At 40.5% G+C, this 23,387-nt stretch overlaps 1 protein-coding gene across 5 annotated transcripts in view; it reads right to left on the minus strand.

Moving 5' to 3' along the window:
• Nucleotides 1-23,387, minus strand: part of ntng1a (netrin g1a) — a 103,989-nt gene that overhangs the window by 34,644 nt on the left and 45,958 nt on the right. For all 5 annotated transcript variants that reach the window (XM_087171738.1, XM_087171739.1, XM_023398186.2 and 2 more), the window contains exon 3: nucleotides 20,625-21,268. In XM_087171738.1, coding sequence (XP_087027864.1) covers nucleotides 20,625-21,268 — 644 coding nt within the window. The remainder of the gene's footprint in view (nucleotides 1-20,624; nucleotides 21,269-23,387) is intronic.

Here is a 23,387-nt window from a genome sequence, read left to right on the forward strand (position 1 = left end):
ATTTTAATCAGTGTCCAGAAATGATAGCGCTGCCGGCATAATGATGGAGACCGCCAGTGGGGCCCGCAGGGGCTCATGCACACCAGTGCTGTTGTGCTGCCAATCAGCAGTGGCTCCTGAATGTGGGTATCAGGGGAGGCTCCCTCACTGCTGCACCAGCAACAAGAGCTTCACAGGAGGAGCCAAGTACACGTGTATTTAACAGCATTTTAATAGCAAATTTCCTCCAGGGTTCCCCATGTCTACTATATTGTGTCTTCACTTCCTCCTGACTTTCCATCAGTCTGTGTATCATTCTTTTCATATCTCTCTTCTCCATCCACCTATTAGTCTGTAATTTTATCTCGGCCCCAGTATCTCCTATTCATAAATATTCATGAAGCTATGGCATCTTTGTTTTTGTGTGGTGTTCTCAGAGCGATATTGCTCATGGTATTATTGAGTGTGCGAGCCACTGCCTGTGAGCTAAAGGTCCTAATATGTATTCCGAAAATTACCCATGAGGCTATGAGCTTAAATTGCTAGATTGACAAAAATAAAAAAAATAAGAAAATAAGGAAAAAAACTCAAATGAAGTTTTGATTCTATTTTTTCTGAGAGAAAGGAGGAAACATGTTTTTATATCTGACAAAGGTTTAAAGTTCTCCTTGAAATGTTGGAGGCAGACAATATTGTTGGGTGTAAATTTATTATTTTTCTTTATCCTGGTGGAAATGCAAGCAGAGTAGCCCATTGAGACTTAGCTTACCTGGAGCACTGTGTCTATGACCTCTGCAGTAATGGGATTCTGATTGACACTGTGGGTGCAGACGACATATTGTGCCTTCCCACTGATGATGCCAGCAACAGACATAAACAAGGCAACCTCAAGCCTCGGTTGTCTTTTCCTATTGCTTCACATGTTATCGACAAACTTCCATTCAACCAAGTTCATTCCCCGGCATCGCTCCATTTTGCTCATTGTGGCTTCAAAGCCAAAATGTAACAGCCACTAATTAATAGTAATTATCTGCAATCCAAGCCTACAACATCCGCGATGCACAAAGCTGCTGATCCCAACAAATTGAGCAGACTACACTCAACATGGTTCTTAAGTGGGTTAACCAAGTGAAGCAGCAATTAAATTTCAATCTAACGCCCAGGTGTTTTCATTTGCAAGCCAATTGGGTCAAACACTTGGTTAATAAACCTTTTTTTTTTTTTTTTTTTTCTGCATTCAGTGTATGCTGTAAATGAAGGAAAACACACCAGGGGTTGCAAGGGGCGGGCTGAGGGGTTGTTCAGAAAACACTGGATTAATTATGTGTGATGAAAATGAAATGGGAACACAGGAGTGGCATGGAAAAGGCCTTGAGGCATGTGTGTGTGTGTGTGCGCGCACACATGTGTGTGTGTGTGTGTGTGTGTGTGTGTGTGTAGATGTGTGTGTATGTACATGCAGGTGGTTTGTTGTCGGTGAAATGGATAATAGCACAACACACAGACACAAAATAAAATGAAAAGAACAATATATTTGGTCCCACACACACGCACGCATGCAGGCATGCACACACACACACACACACACACACACACATACACACACACACACTCACACACACACACACACACACACACACACACACACACACAAACACGCTTCTATAGTGATATACCCTACTGGGCTCTTCCCCACTGACTTGCTTGCAGCTGCTGCCTGTGTTGGTTTAAAACAAATCAGCCTGCCTGCTAACGTGCTGCCTGCTAATTGCCTCCTCTAACTCTTTCCTCCCAGTCTGCAGTGCATTGTGGGAAGTGAAGGTGAGTGAGATCTCAGCAGCAGCTCTCCTGGGATGGACCTCACCCCCCCAAACCCCAACCCCACCCCCCTTCCTGACCTCACCCTAATTATATCCCTCTCTCCTTCTCCTCTCACTGGAAAGTGGGCAGTAAGAGAAGAGAAGAGGCAGATTGTCTGTATCCCCCCTCTTAAATGTCAGGATTTGGTTCAGTTAGTTGGTCTTAGAAAAATAAATTAACAGAGACACTGCAGACTGGTTCAGTATATACAGTGAAGTCCAAAAGTCTGAGATGTGTTTCCCAGTCTCAGACTTTTGGACATGTACGTTTATGTACAGTTTAATCAATTAAATAAGTCAGATATTAGTGCAGAACTTGAAAACATGAAATATACACACACAAAACTTTTACTTCTTAGCAATCACATGATAAACTCTCCATCAATTTATAAGACTGTCTGTGAGCCTGAACTAATGACAGAAAAACTTGTATGAAGAAAATGCAAGAAAATCACAAAGAACAGCCATGCTGGGCATAAGTTGTGTGTGCATATGTTGTTGTTTTTTTGTTGTTGTTGTTGTTGTAATTTGTTTATATTTTATAACAGGTGTGCTGTCAGCCCAGGAAATGACTGCACTTGCAAACAACAGATTTCATCACATTTGGTAAAGATACAACATACATGAAGAAATTACCTCATGCAGGGGAGTTCAGTCTCTACGGAAGCTACAGTCATAACTGCTTAGCTGCACTGTCTGGCTGTGCTCATATTAGAAAAGTACATACTGGAAAAGTGATATGATTAAGTAGCCAATTAAGCCTTGGACTAACACACACAGTAGTGACCCAGGTGCTGAACTATGGCAGGTAGCTTAAAAACTGCAGCACTTGAAATTATTTTAATGACTGTTTTGTCGAGCCGATGAATGGTTCTTGTTTCTGTTGTTGTTCCTTGCAATGAGATCCTGCAAAACTAACAATGAAAATTTATCTTGAACACACTGCCAAGATAACATTATAGTATATTTTGTCATGACCCTGTGAATTCAGTTCATGTCCAGTTGCTTGCATTGAGGTAAATGTACCGCCTGCCTACATCAATCCACCCAGGCTATCCATCTATTGAATCCTCAGCATTACTAATGTATGGAGTTGGACATGCTATCCAAGCAGAAGTCAATCAAGAGGTCTTTACTGCCTCTGACACACCAAGCCAGTTCAATAGAATCGACATGCGGGGCCTCACTGATACTGCTCTCAGCTAAAGACTATTGGCGACAGAAGATGCACTGCGGAGGAGTGAGATAGCTCCACCACTGGGAGGATGGTGTGATACCGATTCAGGGTGGGGCCAGGTGGAGAAGTGACCATAACTGATCTTGTCATTTCATAAGCAACATCACTGATCGGAGCCCTTAAAGGAAGTAACTCCCCAAAGATCCTGCAGCATTGATCAGTTTGGATCTGAAGCTTGTCCGGAGACTGCCAGAGGTTAGACTGTATTTGACCTTTGTGTGTGAGAGTGAAAGAGAGGGCATGTGTATTGCTGCAGCATCAAACCTCTCCCTTATCTTCAGCTGCTTATTCATAACCTGACCTTTCTGTACAAAGAAGTATGTTTTCTACTCAGCATCACCAATTTATGTAACCAGTGCAGCAAAAGGAAGAGTGTGTTTGTTTCATATTTATATGGGAAAAAAATTAATTCATACTGGTTTCACTATTTGCTTGACAGTAGAAAAAACACCACAAAATGAACACAGTAGGAAATCTAGAAAATAATGAAAACCTTTTACTTCTTAATTTTCTTCTGTTATGTTGTTGCCTCTTGCTAATGTCACCAGCCATTAAACTTTGGCAAAGCTGTCCCTTGTTACTTAATCCCGATGTCTGGAGCAGACATTTCCCATGGCTACGCCCACTAGGGGCCAGAATCTGAAACCAGGGTAGGACCCAAAGAGCAGGTGTAATTACAGAAAACGTTGGCAGCTTCCCAGCTAGAAGAGGGGTTAACTTTTAGTGATCTCCTTTCCCTCTAAAACTCCGGGCGAGGGTCATTAGCATGGTAACAGTGTTCACTGCTGTGTTGAAAACAGACAGACCAGAGGGGGCAACGTTTCAACTAAATTAAATGAGAGGCTGCATGGCCTCCCAGTGACTAATGAGAACGCCGTCAGATGTAAAGAATCGCTTGAAGGAGGGCGTGCAGGTATGTGTGTGTGTTTGTAAGTGTGTGTGTGTGTCTGTGTGTGTGTGTGTGGAGGAGAGAGGAGAAGAGATTTATAAAGAAGAAATGGGTTTGAGTGTGTGTTAGGTTTTGTAGGTTTTGTAATTGTGCTGCTTATAAGTGCATTTCAGGTCAGTATTTCGAATTACTAAGGATTTGAAGCTTAAATGATTCGGACAGCATTTGACTGACCAGTGATATCAGTTTTGCACAAAATTACACAAAAGTTTGTGTTCTTCTGGGGTAATGTGTTGGAAGATTTTTTTTATAAGTAGATACACACACATACACACACGTTGTATATATATTGTATATATATTTTACAGTGAAAACTATTTAAGTGACAGAAACAAGAATATTGCAGAACAGCAAGAAGCCAAAAGACAAACAATGCAGTTATAAATGTATGTAAAATAGTGACAATGTGCCAGTTTTTGATTCTAGTGTGTGAGACAGCATTTGTATATAATTAGTTTGAGGAATATGGAAGGATGGAATGAAAATTTAAACAAATGGTCACTGAAACTGATTTATTATTGCTGTCCACTGCAGCATGGGTAATGTAGGCTATTTAACATCTGGGAAAGCAGGTGTAAAATTGGGAGCATGTAGTTGTTTTCTGGGCAGACAGAGAAATATTACTATACATATATATAAATGTATAAATATAATAGAGTGAATATACATATATATTCACTGTATAACAATGAAAACTGTTATTGACAGAAACAAAGAATAAAAGTGTATAAAGTGTACTTCGCGGGAGCTGTCCATTCAGGACCACAACACAGGCAGCAAAAATCAGGGACATCAACATGTTCTCTACACATATTTAAGAAGTTTAAGAATCACAATTCATATTAAGTTTTTTACATCAGGAAGCCTCTTAAAAATAACCTGAGTGCTGACAGCAATATTTAAGTAATGCACACAAAACAGCGGAGAAGGCTTCCCGAACAGATCAGTGATAGAAACAAATGGTGGCAGCTGCTGAATGCTGAAAAGTAAGATGGCAACTATGTGCACAAATACAGTCACTTATAAAGACATAAAGAACACACTATGTAAAACATCCCCCTACTGCTGTCTTTCTTGCACTGACATATATGATACTGATTCCAAAATATGTTTTTTAATCTGATATTTCTGTTTCAGCAGCAGAAAACGTTTTTGCACAGTTTCCGTCCAATTATAACTATTATAATTAATTAACACATCTCAACGTTACAATCCTTAAAGTTTTCATCGTATCAAGCCCATGTTTTGTACTGTTTATGGCTGGCATTGATTCTACTATGTAGGTACAGTAATTAGTGTACTGCCCTCATCATACGTGTGCTGTGTACAACTTGACAGTCAGATAAACGCCTTCCTAACATCAAAACTCTGAAAACAGTTGTCCCTTTATCCACAGGTTTATTGACGTTGTAAGGAAAGGTGAAACTAAAACAGAAATACAAAAATATAATCAACACTGTGCTTGCTTTTAACATACAGATATACACAATGTAAATGTAACTAACTCAATCTTCAATATGCATTAATCCACTTGTTTTTAACTGTGACAGCTTTTATGTATTTATTATCTCTTTTTTAACCTCAAACGTAATATATGGAGTAATATTTTAACATGTAATCAATTTCTCGTTTTTAAATTGTAATTATGCTCACATGAACTTTCTAATGACCCAGTAACAGAGTGGTAATTGGTGATAGTAACTCGGCATTAAATTTCACAGAATGTAACTTCAGAATGTCACATAACTAATGACCTGAGATTGTAGATAACAAATAAAAAAAACTAGTACATACCCACGATGCTACCAAAGGCATAAGATGTATGCAGATGTTGATGAGTTAAAAAAACGACAGCTCTCCATAACTCTCTTGTTTACTTCCTAATTACTGGTCACATGACACAACTCCCTGTAATTTACTTCCTGGGTTTCTTAACTAAACAATTAGTTTCCTGTCTTTATAGTGGTTTGCATTTTCAGTTATACCATTTCCATGTAGGGTTCGTATGGTGTACACATGTAAAACAGATTCACAGGAAATGACACATGCTTGTGCTGGACGAAAGTCAGAAGACAACAGCCACATTGTGTGTTATTTGTCACATTTGTCTGGAAAAGTGGAACAGCCAGCCCTGGTCATTCTGAAGAGGAAACATATCTGCCGCAAACTAGGGAAAATAAAACAATCCTCCAGTGATTGATAAACGTGTCATTTTGAATGGAACTCTATTATTAAGACATTCTCAGTGTTAATACCAGTTACTGCTGGTGTCAGGTGGCAAGTCAACCACATCTGAACTCTTTTGGATGTGGTTTAGGAACTTTAAACAGATCAGGATGAGGTCTTAAATATTGTCAGTTCATTCAGATGAACTCAGCTGCTATGCTGCACCAGTGTCAGTAAATACCTGCTAAAAAAAACCAGCAGTGACACAAATTTAGTGTGTCAGCCCTGCTGCTGATTTGTGGTCAGGTCAGTAAGTCAAACCTATTGAACTCTGCCCAGACCAAGTAATCACTATCTCCTAACATCATAATCACCATCATCTTAATAATATCCCCACATCACCACTGAGTCATCGTGCTTCAGTAAGTTACATTACCTTGCTAAAGGAGCAAAGGTCTGGAAAATTCAATACAGCACTTTTTCTTTGTGTGATTGTTATTCTTTTTCTCTTTTGTCTGTTGCAGCTCTATTGTGTGCTCCTGTTCTGCTCGAAGGCTAAAGCACCATCCAATGGCCACACATAATGAACGCCTGCATTCATTGGTTTCCGCAAAAGAAAACTCACTCAGAATTGATTTTCATGACTCAATGATCCCATTATCAAGCCATTTTTATTCATCACTCCCTGTCGTCTTCAGATCAGAATCAAATATCTTGCTTGGGGAGGTTTAGGATCTTACCACGTCCAGTGTTGTCACTGTCTATGTGTGTGTGTGTGTGTGTGTGTGTGTGTGTGTGTGTGTGTGTGTGTGTATGTGTGTGTGTGTGTGTGTGTGGTGAATTAGACAAACAGAAACAGTATGATGACGCTGTCAACACTTCACCCTCTGTTAGAAATGCTGTATCTGCTTCAGCTTGTGAGAGGGAAGTACTGCCATATGGTGTTTTCTTCACTGACGAGGCTCTCTTCTCATGTCACCCATGCCGATATGGCCGGCTCAGTGGGACGTCTGACTCATAAGAAGATGGCCAACTTTTTTTTTTTTTTTTGGTATTTCTGATAATGTACTCCTCTAAAATTAATCACTGCCTTCTTTCACCTAGGTCAAGCTGAGCTCTATACTTGTACTTCAAGTTTTGGGTTCATTGCAATTGAGTTGTCAGGACTCACGCACATCAATAAGTTGTTATCACCTTCATTTTGAGAAGTATTAAGTGCTGTAATGAGATCATGGATAAGAAGCCTGTAATCTGTTATTGGCCTATACACACTGTTTTAATCCACTGCATTGCTTTAAGGTACACAAGGCTGCTGGCAACCCCATCACAAGACATGAATGTCAGCATTGGACAATTCTGCAAAACCCTGCATTAATCAATGTTGTCTTTTTGTTATGCATTTTTTTTTCCCTGTTCACTGCCATTTGTTTTTAATTCTTCTTTTAACTTGTAGATATTGTAAAATTATATGCTTAGGTTTAGGGAATGATTGTGTGTATGGAGCACAGGAATAAGCATCCAGAACAGGCAGGCAGGAATGGTTCATTGATTTTAATGGAAGAGATGGTGATAGTAGGCTAAGAGGCAGACAGATGCAGGAACAGGTAACTGGAAGAAAACAGGATAGGAAGACCACAGCAACAAGTAGTATATGACTGACAGGAAAATGTGGTAAATGACTGGGGAAGGATGGCTGGTATATCAACTGTGAGCTGATGAAGGAATGGGAAACAGGTGAGGTGGGTGTGGGAGTCAGGACTGGGTGATTAGGGAAAAGGGAAATAGATGAGCAGGTGAGTGTGGGGATTCAAGTGACTGAGACAGGGAGAAAGTCAGAGGAAAACTCAGATGTGTATCATGTGCATCCTAGGATCTAGGATTTTTTTTTTTTTTACAAAATAATTTTTTTCATGCAAGACATGATGGTCTGCGAATTGTTTTTTTTTTTTTTTTTCATTTTTACTTCTCAGTTGTAGTGGCAGTCAGCCTCTTGTTGCTAGTAATACTATATACTGGTTATTATCACAATAAATATAGTAAAGGTCAACCAATTTGCAGTCACATTAATGTGTTTATTTTCCTCTCAAACACAAACAGGAAGATGTATTTTTTCTTTTTTTTAGTTTTTCTGATTTTCTTTTCCAATTTAAATTAGCTAGCTAAACCATTCCACAATATCTGTAAATACCCCCTGAGCTCCCAATCTTCCCTGTATTGATTACACATAAAATCATATTTCAATTAATCTGAATTAATACACTGGTTTAAAAATGCTATACTTGGTGCCTTTTCAAATAAAACAGTTCCACTGATAAATTCTAACACTACATAATGATTTGCAGTATAAGAAACACAGTTCAAACACACTCTTAGATGAGTGTGTTCGGTTTTTCCAGATGCCATTGACTATGCAAGTGTTGCCAACATCTCCCCCGCCCTCTAATAGTTACCAAATCTTCAGTGAGGTGGTGGGGGCTGTAAGTGAAGGAGAGGTCAATGAGGGGATTAGTCATGAAACCCTGACAGGAGGGCCCATTATGCGGGTGGCTGCAGCCAGTGAAGATGGGGGAAGACATGTCGAAAAAGGCCTCTCCATTAATGAAATGGGTCACCACATGAATGTTGAATGTGCTCTGTGAGGAAGAGAAAAATACCTCGATATGGCTGGTTTCTGTGCCCACGACCCCTTTTCTACACAATAGAGAGAAGTGGCTGCCCGAACGTGGAGATAAAAAGGCTTTATGAGAAATCAGATGGGAAAATTACTCATTGTACCCAGTGAGATTGTTGTGATTTTAATGTAAATCCATGGTAAACAGTTGGAGCATAATCGTTCGGCCTGTCTGGTGGTATTAATGTATAGATCATGAAGGGAATCAAAGATGCTCCCTGCCTGTGTGTGATTGGGGGCGGTGTGTGCACACACACACATACAAGATGACACATACACCCAGCCTTAGCTGCGGATATACTGCATATGGTGCTACCACACCCCATACAGTATATACCAATGAAGCGTGACTTGTCTGGTGATGCAGGGCACATCACTAGTGCATTCTTCCAGTCCAAGACATAAATTCAATTTGTTGTCTGTGCTGGCTGCTAATAATGGCAAACCCATTGGGAGAGAGATCAATGCTCAAAATATAAGATCTGCATTATGCGACAATGCAGCATTTAATAGAAAAACAATGATATTGTATAAAGTTGAAGAGTAAGCTTCAGCTTCTGAAGTGAAAAAATGAATGTTGCACCATCCCTGAGAACAGGAAAGGGATTTGTTGAGGCAACGCCTCCTGTCCTCTGCTCTGCTGATAAAATCTTCATGTCACTTGTAGCTTTGCTCCTCATATCTCTGGACCCTGTCGATTCTTCTGGCCTGTGATAAATAAGAAGGGATTGGCTTGTACACCTTCTGTGGGTTCAATGTCAGTGACATGGCAGCTTATCACTTGATTTTATTTGTACATTAAGCTTTCAGTGACTTGATTTTATCTTACAACTGAGCTGTTCTGTACTATTGACACTGTTACCAGGATTAGATTGTTATTTTCATCATCTCTGAGGAGATGTGGCACCACAGGTGATGTGAATTATATTTTTGAATTTGGAAAAAAATGCATATTACATACGCAAAAATGGATTTAAACTACATAAAGATTCAAAATATTCAATCAAAAATCAACTTTGCAAATGTTTTATGAGCAGGGAAATTAACAAACTAATTTTTCTTAGCCCTCCGTGATAAACACAGTGCACACTGGTAAAAACACTGAAGCTCAACACCATAATTAAAAGTCCCCCCAACCCCACCCCCACAAAATACCAAACAAAGCAAAAGAAATGACATTTTCTCACACATTACCAGCTGTATTTGTAGAATCTCTCCTCAAATTGTTATGATTTAAATAGCTGCTAATTTATGTTTTGTAAGGTACTTACTACTGATATGGTTATAAAAATGGTGATAAATTTGACTGTCAAAATATCTTTTTATATATACAGTATATTTTGAAATGAAGTGTATCTAACTAACTCTAACTAACTAACCTGGGAAAAATAGACATTTTCACCTCAGCAATCTGCGACTAAAATCACCAGTAATTTTGAAGTTCTGTCTGTCTGAAAAGCAAATATTGCCTTTTTAACCTCAATTGCTTTTCTCACACAAACTACACCTACAGAGGTTCTACATGCTGCCTTCTTTAGAAATACTGTTTCAGCTGCAGCAACTTCATTCAGGCAAGAAACAACTAAAAGGACTCACTCTGTTTGTTTGTTATGAATATAAAAAAAAATGAAAAGTCAGGGGCCTCATGAAAGTACAGTACAATAGGTTTAAGCTGGATTGTCTATGGAAAGGGGCAAAATCAGCAAACAGAGACTAAGCAGTCAAAATCCATCCTTCTTTCATCCTGCCATTTGTATGTGAGAGTGGTCGGCAGCGCAGGGAAAGACAGAAGGTTTTGAAAGACAGCAAGAAGAGCCTGTGCTTGGCAAAAGGTAGTTTATACTTGGAAACAGCCTGGGACTTAAAAGTCCACCTTAGCACTCACACTCATATTCACCTTCTAAAGATGCACAGAATGGATAAAATGCACTATCAATAAAGGCATAAAAAGCCAGAAAAAAAAAAAAAAAGTGCTGCTCAGACAGTTGCCCTTGAACACCAAGAGTGACGTTTCTCTGAGTTGTAACAAAACACATTCAAAATTCAAACAAGTGATGCCTTTACTCTCATAAACACAGACACACACAGAACACCAAACAACTTGTTTTGCTTAATAAAGAACCTTTCATTTTCTGAGGCTTGGATATAATTTTCTTTTCTCACATTTCCATCTACATTGTACAGGGTCTAAATGGTCTGAATGTTACTCATATGATAGTTTTCCACATATATATGTGTATATATATATATATATATATATATATATGTGTGTGTGTGTGTGTCTATGAGGCATGGTACTTTCACTGCAAAGATAATAAAATGCCCATTTTCTCTTAAGATTAACTTCAATCTCTGTGTTGTTTACACTTAGGGTTAGGTATGATTCCTCTCATAAGCTCAATTTTTACTGTGTATCTTACAGAACCAGGCACACCAGGCAATTTAAAAATTACATCTTAGACAGGTATGTTAATTATACTAAAATGTAAATTGGTTGAGAATACAACATATGACTGCTATGGCAAGGTTACATGCCAAATGTCTTCCGTGAAATCATGCGCTATGTTATTAAATCACTATAATTCAAAAAGAGAGAGGACAGGAGACAGCTGAGCAGTAAGTTAAAAATCTGGTTAGCAGCTTAAAAAACAAAACAAAGCTACAAGTCCCTGATGAAAATATTTTTGGATAGAAATAGTAAAATGTCGAACTTTACAACAGAAATAATCATGCTTACAGCCTTGGTCAAAAAAATGTTTTTTTTAGTCTCTATAGCTAATTTCCCCTACATGACACCTGTACAGGGAGTGAATTTTAGCATAAATCACCTGAGGGTACGGCTACTTCTAGTGACAAGTGGGTGCTGTCACAGCTAGCTGAGCTAGCCGCTCAGTGTCTAACCAGCTGTTTGCTGGATGTCACTTCAGCTAATTTCAGCTAATTTAATCAATGAATGTGACCTCTTGGCTGTGTTTGTGATGTTGGTGCCTTTTGGAGGATTTTTCATGCAAATATCAGACAAATATAATACAGCTTGCTGTGTGGTTAATTGACAAACAGAATGTGAGGAAGTCAACGTTTTGAGGTGAGTGAAATTCTAGCATTATTTTATTTACGTGTTACCACTAATTAGCAGGCCTCATGCTCATTATACCTTGCTTGTTAGCTTAGCTCATTAGCTAGCTAATTAGCAAGCAAATTAATTAGCCTTGGGTTAGCCTTCGAGCAAGCTGGCCAGAGAGGCTCAGATCTGCTAACAATGTATGCCACAGTTATTAAAACAGTATGGAAGTCTCAGCTCCATGTGCCCCAACTCTTTGCCTGTTTTTGGTATAGCCAGGAGTAAGGCAGAGTCAGGCTCTGCCAGGAAACAGTGGTGAAGGCCACTCTGAGCTTCAAAACCACTCTTCTGAAAAGCTATGGGTGATGTCACAAAGGCTACGCCCATATACATTCTATGCTGTAAACCTCAGTCTATCACATATTATGCAAAATATATAGATACATACAGAACATTTTGATATTTTCAATTTGCCATTCTATCAAACAGAATGTCTTTGCCATGACTTTGTATTATCGTCACTTATTAAATGATGGTTCAAAAACATGCCTGTGCTGCTGTAGGATTACAAGTCTACAGCCATGCTCGCAGCTCCGTGAGGCTGCACTTAGGAACAGCAGTCATTTGAGCCACATGCCAACATCAGCATTCTAACATGCGCGCAATAATAATGTCACCATGCTTATGTTTAGCAGGTTACTATGTCCACCTTAGTTTAGTCAGTTAGCATGGTAACATTTGGTAACTTCCACAAAGTACAGCTTCAGTTGCCGTTAGTTTTGCATATATTTGGTCATAAACTGACCTGATTTCTGCTCCAATCTATCCAGTAATTGTTGAGCTATTTCAGTCTTGACAGACTAACTGACATTGTCACCCACAGAGCATTGCCGATAGCATGGCTTCAAATGTAGGCACTCTCCTTAATAAAAGCTAATTAAACATCTGAACCAAAGCTTGATTGACAGGAAAATCATCACCACGCAGAATATTTTTGTCCCACCATCCAGGAATATGCTCCATTTTAGTCTTTTGCCATAAAGGACACAGATGATGCGACGATGGTCCGATGTTGCCAGCAGCCATATGCAGATGACTCTGCACAGGAAGCTGTGGCTTCTAGATACGGTGCACTACGCTCTGCTGCTGCCAACGCAATGCACTTCATATTCTGCCTCCGCCTATGCACTACAGCATTTTTCAAATCCCTCACCTCTTTTTTTTTTTACCTTCACGGTTCACATGTGCATTGCTCGGGGAGGTTTTTGCTGCTGGGAATATCCAATTAATTGGATAGAAGGGGTCATTTGATATATTAATACTTCCTCACACAAAAACACACCCACTACAGATGGCTTTAGATGGGTAGATGTTTGAGTAAATGACTGTGAATGGTAAATGCTCAGTGCAAATAAACCACTGGCAACAAATCCCACATTACACTTCTCATTTTCTAAAGTGAGAAGTCAAAGCAGAAGCTGCATGAGGACAAGAAGGGGACTGCAGGTGGCTTTGTGTTGAGACCGCTTAAAAAGCTACAAGGACAGATGGAACTAATACATCATATTAAAATGTATTTATTCTTCTTCATTTTTCTTTGCCAGCTTGTCTCTGCTTGTCTGTAGCTGGAGGTTGGTCCCAAAAACTTTGAAATGCTGTTGTTCAAACCTATTCATACTTTTGGAAGACCTGTTAGTCTCATCGAGCAGGCATTTCCAGAGCATAGGAACAGATTGAGCATAAAGTTCCCGGCCTGACTGATAAAAATTTCTTTTGAGCTCCTACACCTGGAAGACTCAAGCAGTGAGGACGTCAGCCAGAGACGAACCCAGAGAGGTGGATCAAAGGCAGAGAGGTGGGGAAATGGCCTGGACAGAAGTCTGGAGCGGCAGAAGGTGTAGGTGTTGATGGAAGGAGGAAAAAAGAGACAAAGGGAATAGACAGGCAGCCGAGGCTGTTGGGTAGTGTCTGAGTCTGACTGAGTTCTGTCAGTAACAAGCAACACAGATACAAGGAGATACAGATCGGCTGAGGTAAAGTGTCATACTGAGAGAAATGAAAGTTCATAACCGATCAAAAGCAGGACACCCTCTCAGTGACATCAACTAAGGTCTGAAATGTTTGCTCAGGTCAATAGTTACTCTTCTTTTAGTTGCCAGATGGGGTAATGACGGGTCTCAGCCCTCAGATCTGGAGTAAACCAGCACCTGTAAATATGAGGCTAGTCAAAGCTGAATAAAATCTTGAAATGAAGATAATAAATCTTAGCAAGTAACCATGAACATCAATGAGAACAGTTCAGTTGCCAACCAGAGGTCACCTGTTGATAAACCATCCTACTCTTCCTCTCCCGGTGGACTAACAAGCGTAGAAGGGCAGCTCAGAGCTTTAGTCTGACCTGACTCAAACATGGAGGAAATAAATAAAACAAATATCTCCCTGCACAATCTGAAGTCAGAAGGAGGATGAACAGGACGAGGAAAGGCAAGCCAAGTTAAAGGACAGACTCAGGCAAGAGAACAATTGAATTTTTTTCTTTTTTCTTTTTTTGTCTATCTGATCACTCTATTCACAAAAAGCCAACATCACACAGAGAATGAGGATGACTACAATACAACTGTCAGAATAAGCATGACATAAAAGCAGTTTATGTTACAATTCATGTGCAGTGGTGGAAAGTAACTAAGAATATTTACTCATATACTATTAATGAGTACAATTATAAGTAAATTGTAATTTAATAGACTATTCCACTACATTTCAAACAGAGATGCCTTTCACTTCATTACATTTATCTGACAGCTGTGGTTACTAGTTACTTCATAGAACATAGGTGCCTGTGAGGTATTAGCAATTGCACCAAAAACTGATTTCAGCAGCCGAAGAAATACAATTACTTGAGATTTTCCAAAAGTAAAGACTGGAGAAAATGAGATTTGTAAAGGAGAGCTTTGTTTTTCTTGTTTTCTCCCCTATTAATCTCCTGACCCTCCCTATAAATCTTGTGAACCTTTGGTTGGAAACTACTGGACTAAACAACTGAACTATATATAAAGTAGTTAAAACAACACTAAAATTCTATTCATGCATTAATGCGTAAGTATTAACAATCTAATAATGTCATATACAGTCAGTACTTTTACTTTTCTTACTTTAAGTACATTTTCCTGCATATATTTTAAATACAGGACTTTTACTTGCAGTTACTTTTGCACTGTGGTATTACTGCTGTCACTTAAAGGATCTTCCCACAACTGCTAACGGGTTAGTTGATGGAACATTTACCTCATTACTTTACTGCACAAAGTGAAATTTCTTTTTCACTTTTTCTTGGTCATGGTGGTCTTATAATGGCGTCATCTTTGCATGAGCCTGTCCAGTATATGGACAGAGAGGCAGTGTGGACAGCAGAGTGACAGAATGATAGATCGGAGTGCAGAATGAATTAGATCTATGATTACACCCACTTTACAGCTCTGGCCTTCAAGTGGCAATTATATCACTACTTCCTGTGTTTCCTCTTTGATGAGTCACCCCTGGACCCTCCACTGTCATTCCATCATTCCAGAGTAAATATGACAGAGACGTATATTAGACATTTTGACTTATAGCCTCATTGCCTTTTGAAATACCTCACCTAACTCATTTTTGCTGGGCTAACAAAAGGGTGCGGGTCATTTGATTACAGCCATTAAACTAACATGTGGTGTGGTTGTTGACAGATGGCCCAAGTTATCTGGACCAATCACTTGGCCTGTCCATCAAACATGGCATTCTCCCACACAGTGACTAATGTGGACTGCTGATTCAAAAAAAGGCTCAAGTGCAGAGCATAGCGCAAGGTAAATAGATGCTTATGGTGGCACAGAGAGAGAGAGAGTGAGAGAGAGAGAGAGAGAGAGAGAGAGAGAAAGAAGAGCGTAGACAAGCGGAATGACTTATTCAAGGGGGAAGTGGGCAGCAAGAAACATGAAATTAGCACAAATAGATTATCTGTCGACTACAGGCAGACCTAAGAGCAAGCCAAGCACTGTGGAGGGAGAGGGAGAGGGAAAAAAAAGCAGATCGACTTCGTGTTTGTTCCTCCCTTAGGGGAGACCCAGTAGAGCCATCACTCACCAATTTGCTGATCTGTAGTTGAAACAGCTGTATCCAGAGAACACATGCACTGAACTACACAGCAATAAGAATGCACCCAACAGCATGACCCATGCACTGTGGGACAGATCAAGTGTCTAATCTCTTACAGATGGTATATTTTGTTTGCCTCAGATAAGAGCTTCCCTCTATCGCACTTTTGAATGTTATTGATTTGTACTGGCATGGATTTGATCCAAAAATATACAGAGTACAAGCGGTGCTTTAGTAATGATAATTCCCCAGAGTTAGTGCAACATGCTATATTGCACTTGATACAAAATATGCAGTGCTCTTACGATAAAACATGCAATTTTCATACCAGTTTATTACATATTTAGGTCAATTTTCTCATATGATTTAATACATTTTGGTGAATTGATCTCAATCCAAAAAGTGCTTTTTTAAATTTACTAATTTTTTGCTGGTCACCTACTACACTGATTTTAGCTTTGCAGAACCACAGACATGTTCTTGTTTATTCCATACATTCTTCTTACCTACAATGCAACTTGACTATCAACAGTTTGGTTAGAGATTGTGGTGTGATACAGTGGTAGCTGCTAATGTACTCTACCTTTACCTTTCAAGCTTGTAGACCCAACTGACTGTTTATCAGATTTTGCATAGCTCTGGAAACACAAAAATCTTCATTCAACTGTGTTCACATATGCAGGAGTATACACATCTGTAAACATCTGATTACAGCAAAACCAGTGATTTAACTAATGGTCTTGGAAATAAAAAATTTTCATATCCGATCTTTGAAAAGGGGTCTGTTGGTGATGATGGATTTCAGAGACAAGCTCAAATGCTTAGCAAATACTTCAGGGATAGAGGAGAAGGAAATTAATCATATTAACAAACTTTTTTGACAGAATTGGTCAAAATCTGGAGAGGAGATTCTAAAAGAAAACCTGGACTCACACCAGAAACATTTGTCTCTACATTTTCATGGACAACAATTTCAAACAAGTCCAAATCAGCTTTTTTCTGCCATTGGCATGTGTTGTCAAGTGATCTGAAGCTGGAAATGGTTGTGTTTGTGATGGATTGTTGTCAATGACTTAATGAAAAGAAAATAGTGAGAAGAAAATGTATACCTGTTCATCGACTTTTGCTCCTGACTGGTGGATTTGAGGAGACTAAAGAAAACGGCAACAAGTAGAGACCATTCCTCCCATTGTTTAACAATCCAATGATCTTTCCAAGAGTTTTGAACAGGTGAAGTTATACTCTGTGTGAGCTCAAGCATATAGCAGCAGTAGCTGGGACATTTAAAACCAGACTGTGCGTCATCCACAGCAATATCCTGAGAGGTTGAGGTTCATCATCAGCGTGGGGATTCACAGTCACTGAGCTGGACTTTCTTTCCATGAGGCTGGGGGAAATCTAGACCAGGAAAAAGGTCGGTGCATCTAATAACCAATTCGCCCCTTCAAGTGAATTACCTGTCTACCCCGCAGTCAAAGTGACTGTGAACCCTTGAGGTTGTTTCTGACCTTCCCTGGTAATGTCCTGCGGCACATATATGCTTTGGAAATTGAATCACAACTCCCACTGCTGCAAGTATAAATTGTGGAAACAAACTTTCCTTTCCCTATCTTCTGTTTGCAGTGCCCAAAACAGGGTAGAGACAAGCTGGAAATTTAGCTCACAGTTATTATTAATGCACTGACAGAAACAGGTTTGGAAATAACAATACAAGTAAAAACATGTTGCCAGATTGGGAAGTTGTTGAAAACTTTGGCCAATAAAATCACTGTTCTGGTAGATTTCAACAATTAAAAACCATGACGGCGATAAGAAAAAAAAAAGTGCCAAAATCTCCACCTACAGTTCTTGCTATATGTGTATTCTTTGTTTTGTGGTGGGTAGTGTTTTTTGCAGCTATGTGGTTGGTCTTCATCCCTTGACTAATAGTACAGGATTGAAATGGGGCTGGGTCTTCTTATATAATTCAAGACAAGGACCCAGAGACAACTCTTCTCTGCACAGGAGAAATAGACCGAAACAGGGAGCAGGGGACAGAGCCCGAACAAAAAAAAACCAAGAGCCGGAAGGGGATCCTTTAGTAGCCTGAATCTTCTCCAGCTTTAATTACACTGTATTGATCACAGGCGGGAAGGTGGAAGAAGAGGGGGGAGGTTGAGCAAAGGGGGGAGAGACAGTTGGTGAAATTGCACGCTGTGGTTACTGTAAAGCATGTAAAAAAAGAGAGGCAGAGCAATTATGGCAAAGTCATACAGTTGATAATTAGAAAATCCTCCTAAGTCTCCATGCTTTCTCTCTCCACACACCCATTTAGCACTGCTGATACAGTGGAACAGTGAGGGTGTCAAATTCATTAAAGTCACCAGGCAGTATGCATTGTTCACATCCATCTCACTCTTCCATGCTTGGTTTGATTTGAAATTCTTTGCATTGATTTTTTCCCCCCAAGTGCCTTTGGTCCAGGCCCTCCTTGTAATGAACCACAATTGAATGGTCATGCATGACACCTCTGGCTTCACTGTAACAACTTTAGCTACATGTAACAGATGCAGAGATGAGTAATTCTGCAAAGTTGTACCTCTTCCCTTCCCTCGCTATCTTTTCTAGGTTGACCTACTTTGGCAAAGAGCTTACGTTCCTTTCTTTGTTTCTCACACTGTTGTGGCACGGACAGAAAAGCTGCGAGCTCTCCTACTGTATTTCCCTCCACACCCTCTCTCACTCCTGATCCAGGCCGATGGCAGCCGAGTCCAGCACACTGAAATATGCCAGATTCAACCTCACTGCCCCTGCAAAATCGCTCCCGCCGAGTCTCACAGAACTGTATTCTGAGGGTTAAGGAGCTTATGTGTAGTATACGACGCATGGAGAAAGGGGCTGAGCAGTGATTCGCCATGGGAGGGGGGAAAGGAGAGTGAAGCCTCTCTGTGTAGAGTGTATCTCATTATGGCTGAACTGTGTGTTACCTTTGGTAAACAGTGGGGAACATTTCTCAGGCGAGCGTCACTCTAAAAGCAGCGGGCTGGTAAACGACCGCTGCCCGATGGTGGCGCACAGCCATTGCTCAAATCTACAGCCCCACAGGGATGTATGAGTTCGGTCATGATTAGTCAGATAGAATAAATAATCTGCGTTTATGACAGCCCCCTTCATTTCAGCGGGTGTTGAATGGATGTTCCGTCCAACTCTTTTGTGTTAGTAAATTCCCTCCAGTTATTTTTGCTGAATGACCTTCTCAATCATGAGAAAAGTCAAAAATTCAATTTCTGAGCGAGGCATTTATTATCATAGCTCCTTGTGCTCAAGGGTACCTGCCCATTTACAGTGCACTCCAGCAATGTGCAGAATGACTATACTTCATTTTAATAGCATATTAAAGAAATCAACAAATTAGAGATTCATTAAATAGCTTGAAGGCATTTGACAATATTCATGTATATAATGTCATGGCAGGAAACATGTTATTACAATGTGTTCTATTAGCCCGGGTGGCATTAGAAAGACTATAACTGAAGTCCTTTTTTTAATGACTTCCTGAATTGAACCCTCTAATTCAGATGTGAAAACTTTGATCTATTTTTCCACACAAACACATGGTTATAATAACTGATGTTTGCTGCGACTGGGCGAGACACTAGTGATGTTTCTATTGGCAGTCATCTACCTAAGTCTGTTTGTGAAGAGTTACAGCCAGGCAGCCCGACTAAAACACTTCTACCCATATCCTTGAATTGTTGTGACGTTCCGCCACTCTGCACTTCTGTACTGCGACCCTCTCATGTGTGAAGAGCAAAACAAGAGTAATTAAATCTTCATTCCTTCACCCCTTACAACCACATTCACATCTGTTAAATTGAAAAACCACACAGTGTAAAACAGATCCACTTAAGTGTATGCCCCAGTGACTCTTGTAGTAGCGTCAAGAAGCGGGGGAAGCTTTTGTCGGCCTTTCCTCTAACAGTATAATGGCGTCTTGTTTGCATGTTATATGACCCTGTGTGGATTCTGCAAATGAAACAGTAATTATAACGTGCAGTGACCTGACGGCTGAAATGCTACCTCTAACGTCTTCCACAGGCTAACAAACAGCTGAGTGAACGTGGCGTCCAAAGTATAGTGCTTCTGCAAACTGGAAGGAGCTTGGTTAATTAAGACATGCTGACAACTGGTGGACTCTGCACATCATTATGGATCCGCTGCCTAATTGGAAAGAGTGGTAATGGTAAACGCATTTTTCTTCAGTACTGATAGCTGCACTGTCACTGTAGTAAAACCACAGAAAAAACGCTGAGGTATCAGCCTATAGAATCATCATTACATTATCTATCCTAAATCCTTTAGAGAATTAGTCCACCCATGGCTGGATTAACCTGTTAGGGCACACACGGGTCAAAAATCTCTTGTTGGGCCCCTGATGACCTCACTTTAATTGATTGGTGCAAATTCTCTTACAAATTTGCCATTAATAAAACTGCCAAAACCAATTGACATGCACAGTTGCCCACTTTACCCAGTTGGTAATCCAGCCTTGAGTCCGACACATGACGTGTACTGATGAATTCAGATCTTACCTGCCCTGCACTTTGATGTCAGAAATGGCATAGAAGTATCTGGACAGGTTGTTCTCATCCACCATCGTAGCTCCTGTGGCAGGCCGGAGCAGGCGGATTCTCAGGTCTGTGATGGTAAAGAAGTCCCTCAGATTCTTGGTCGTGTCCAATTGGCCATAAAGCGAGGCCATGTTGTGGAGCCGGGGCCCAGCAAACAGCGCAAAGCGGTCCTTGATCTCAAAGCGTACAGTTTTATCATACTTCCACACATAACCTCGTGAGTAGTCCTCAGTGCAGATGATGTCCAGCAGGGTATGCTGGGTCAGGTCCTGCACCGTCTTGGGCTCCATGGTGAAGGCGTCCAGGCAGTCAGTGGCATAGAACTGGTAGGGCTGCCAGGTTCGTCCATAATCCAGCGACTTTTCCAGGACCATTTGTTCAGGCCGGCCTGATTCGAAAGTGAGGACGATGTCGTCGGTCAGCTCAATGGTCTTGTTCCAAGAAAGCGTGATGTTGACCAGGAGGGCCTTTGGGTACTTCTTCCAGGATGTGGATTGCCAGAAGGTCGTGGGGTTACGGCCCTCAGTGTCAAACATGAGCTCTGGAGGGTGGGCAAGCTCCTCAGTGCTGGCATCACATTCATTATTACACATGTAAGGGTTCTCCTACAATAGACAGAGACAGCAAAGACAGAAAAAAGAAAGAGGAAGAGATGGAAAGGAAATGTTGTTAGTCATGGCGAGCAGTAAGATCAATTAGGTCATTTTCTTATCATATCTCTCATATTCCATATTATGAGAGTAATTTAGGGATTTGTGAAGCCCTAAACCTTGCATGAAGGAAAAGCTGCACCTCAGTGAGGGTGCATCTGCATACATGGGTAGTAGTCTGTATCTATATATGAATATGGATTATTTCAGATTGCCACTACAAAATCATCTCATCTAATCTCATTCCTGGTCTGAATTAAAAACATTTTATTTCCCCTGATGACAAATGCCTTTGTGTGAACTGGCTAAAAGGGACACAAAACTTTCTAAATGTACCGTACAAACTGATTCAAACTGATAAATTGTGTCTTTGCAGTTGTATATTTGCAGAGTGAGCTTGCTGGGTCTACAAATGTCTGCAAATATCTGGGCTCGCTGTTTTTTTAATTATTTTTTTAGCCAACTTGATTCAGTAACATTGATCACATTCACTATTTAAAGCAGGTTGTGCACCTGACTTAATCTAAATCTTTTGCACCACTTAATCATTTCCAAGATAACTTCATTCATGAAGAGCTCATAGAGCTAAACTTGACTTGTGGTTTTCATCATCCCCTTGCTTGAAAGGGGTCTTTCCAAAAACATTTGTCCGATTTACCACAAATCATTACCAAGCGATGTTCTCTCCCTGCTCCCTGTGGGCTCGATCTAGCTGTCAGGGGGAGGGGGCACTCCTCCAAGAGGACCTTTCAAGTGCTACAAGCTCCAATTTATCAGGACAAGATAATCCACTACTTGATTAGGTGGGAGATGTCACCCTGTGTGTGCGCATATGTGCGTGTGTGTGTAAGTGGTGGTGAGGAAACACGGAAAGGAGCGGCCTTCTGATGTAAGACAGTCTAATGAAGCGCTGAGGCAGAGATGGAGTAAGTTAGCGGTAGAAACTGCTCCATTCGGCTAATAAGCTTTGCAAGTTTTTCCTCGTCCTCCAAGGCAAGGTGACAATGAAACAGGGCTCTGTCAGGCCTTCTGACGGTTGGAGGGCCCCATTAATATCCTGTCTGGACCATCCCCTACAGGCTTCTCCCAGCACTGGACAGCGGTGAGACGGAAGAGGAAGAAGGCAGTGGAAAATTCCACTTGGGTTTTAGTACACCAGCTCATGGTGGGAGGTTAGGTGTGCCATTAACTGCAGCATCTGGCGCACTGTGTATCCACACACAGATGTGTAATAACTCATATGCGACAGTTATGCCTGCTTAGGGGTGTGGACACTCTCTAAAAAACACACTTGGCATGCAGGATGGCTGACTTTGTCACTGTGGCTTGTTAGCAATGTACATTCATTGAGGGAGACCTAAAACTGTTCAGTGAATTCAGTGATAGTTGAAGGCTGAGCTTGGAGCACAGGTGTAGATTTGTTTCTTTTTTCTTGCCCTGTTAATTACTGTTAATTACACTGTATTTTTTTATTGTGACATACAAACTGAACTGCAGTAGAAAAACTAATACTAAGGCTCATTCTTGTCATGAGCACTTACGCTTTTACAGTGTTGGGGAAGGTAATCTTTAACAATTTAATAATTGTAGTAAATTGGAAGACTCAAATAAAGTACAAGTACCTCCAACTTTGGTACAGTAAGAGTGATGAGTTGTGTTCCAACACAGCTTATAAATAGGAAATGCACTTATTCCACCATCAGGCCACAGTGAGCTGTGTGAGTTTGAAACAGACAGCCCCAAAACGTCAGACTGTAAACACACACTCACACACAAACTGCTGTGCTCACCAGTACATCTCTGTAATCAGACAAAGATGTATCCCTATTGATCCCTGTAGCCGAGCTGCTGAAAATCTGCTGCGTGCAGCACCTTGCAGCCTTGGCCAGTTGTCCAGCGCTCCCCCCCGAACACAGAGGTTAAAAACCTTTCATTACTGTCTCCTCCGCTTCTCGCCTAATGACAAAATACTGCCTCTATGAAGAACCTCGCCATTCAGCCTGGAGAAGAGAAAAGAGATAAAATGCTGAGTGTTCGGCCTCATGAAACTAAGATTTCTGTGTTTTACTGTAGG

The sequence above is a fragment of the Seriola lalandi genome, unplaced genomic scaffold (genome assembly GCF_002814215.2).
Source record: "Seriola lalandi dorsalis isolate HSWRI2012SDOR001 ecotype SW California unplaced genomic scaffold, Sedor1 jcf7180002054972, whole genome shotgun sequence".
Lineage (NCBI taxonomy): Eukaryota > Metazoa > Chordata > Actinopteri > Carangiformes > Carangidae > Seriola > Seriola lalandi.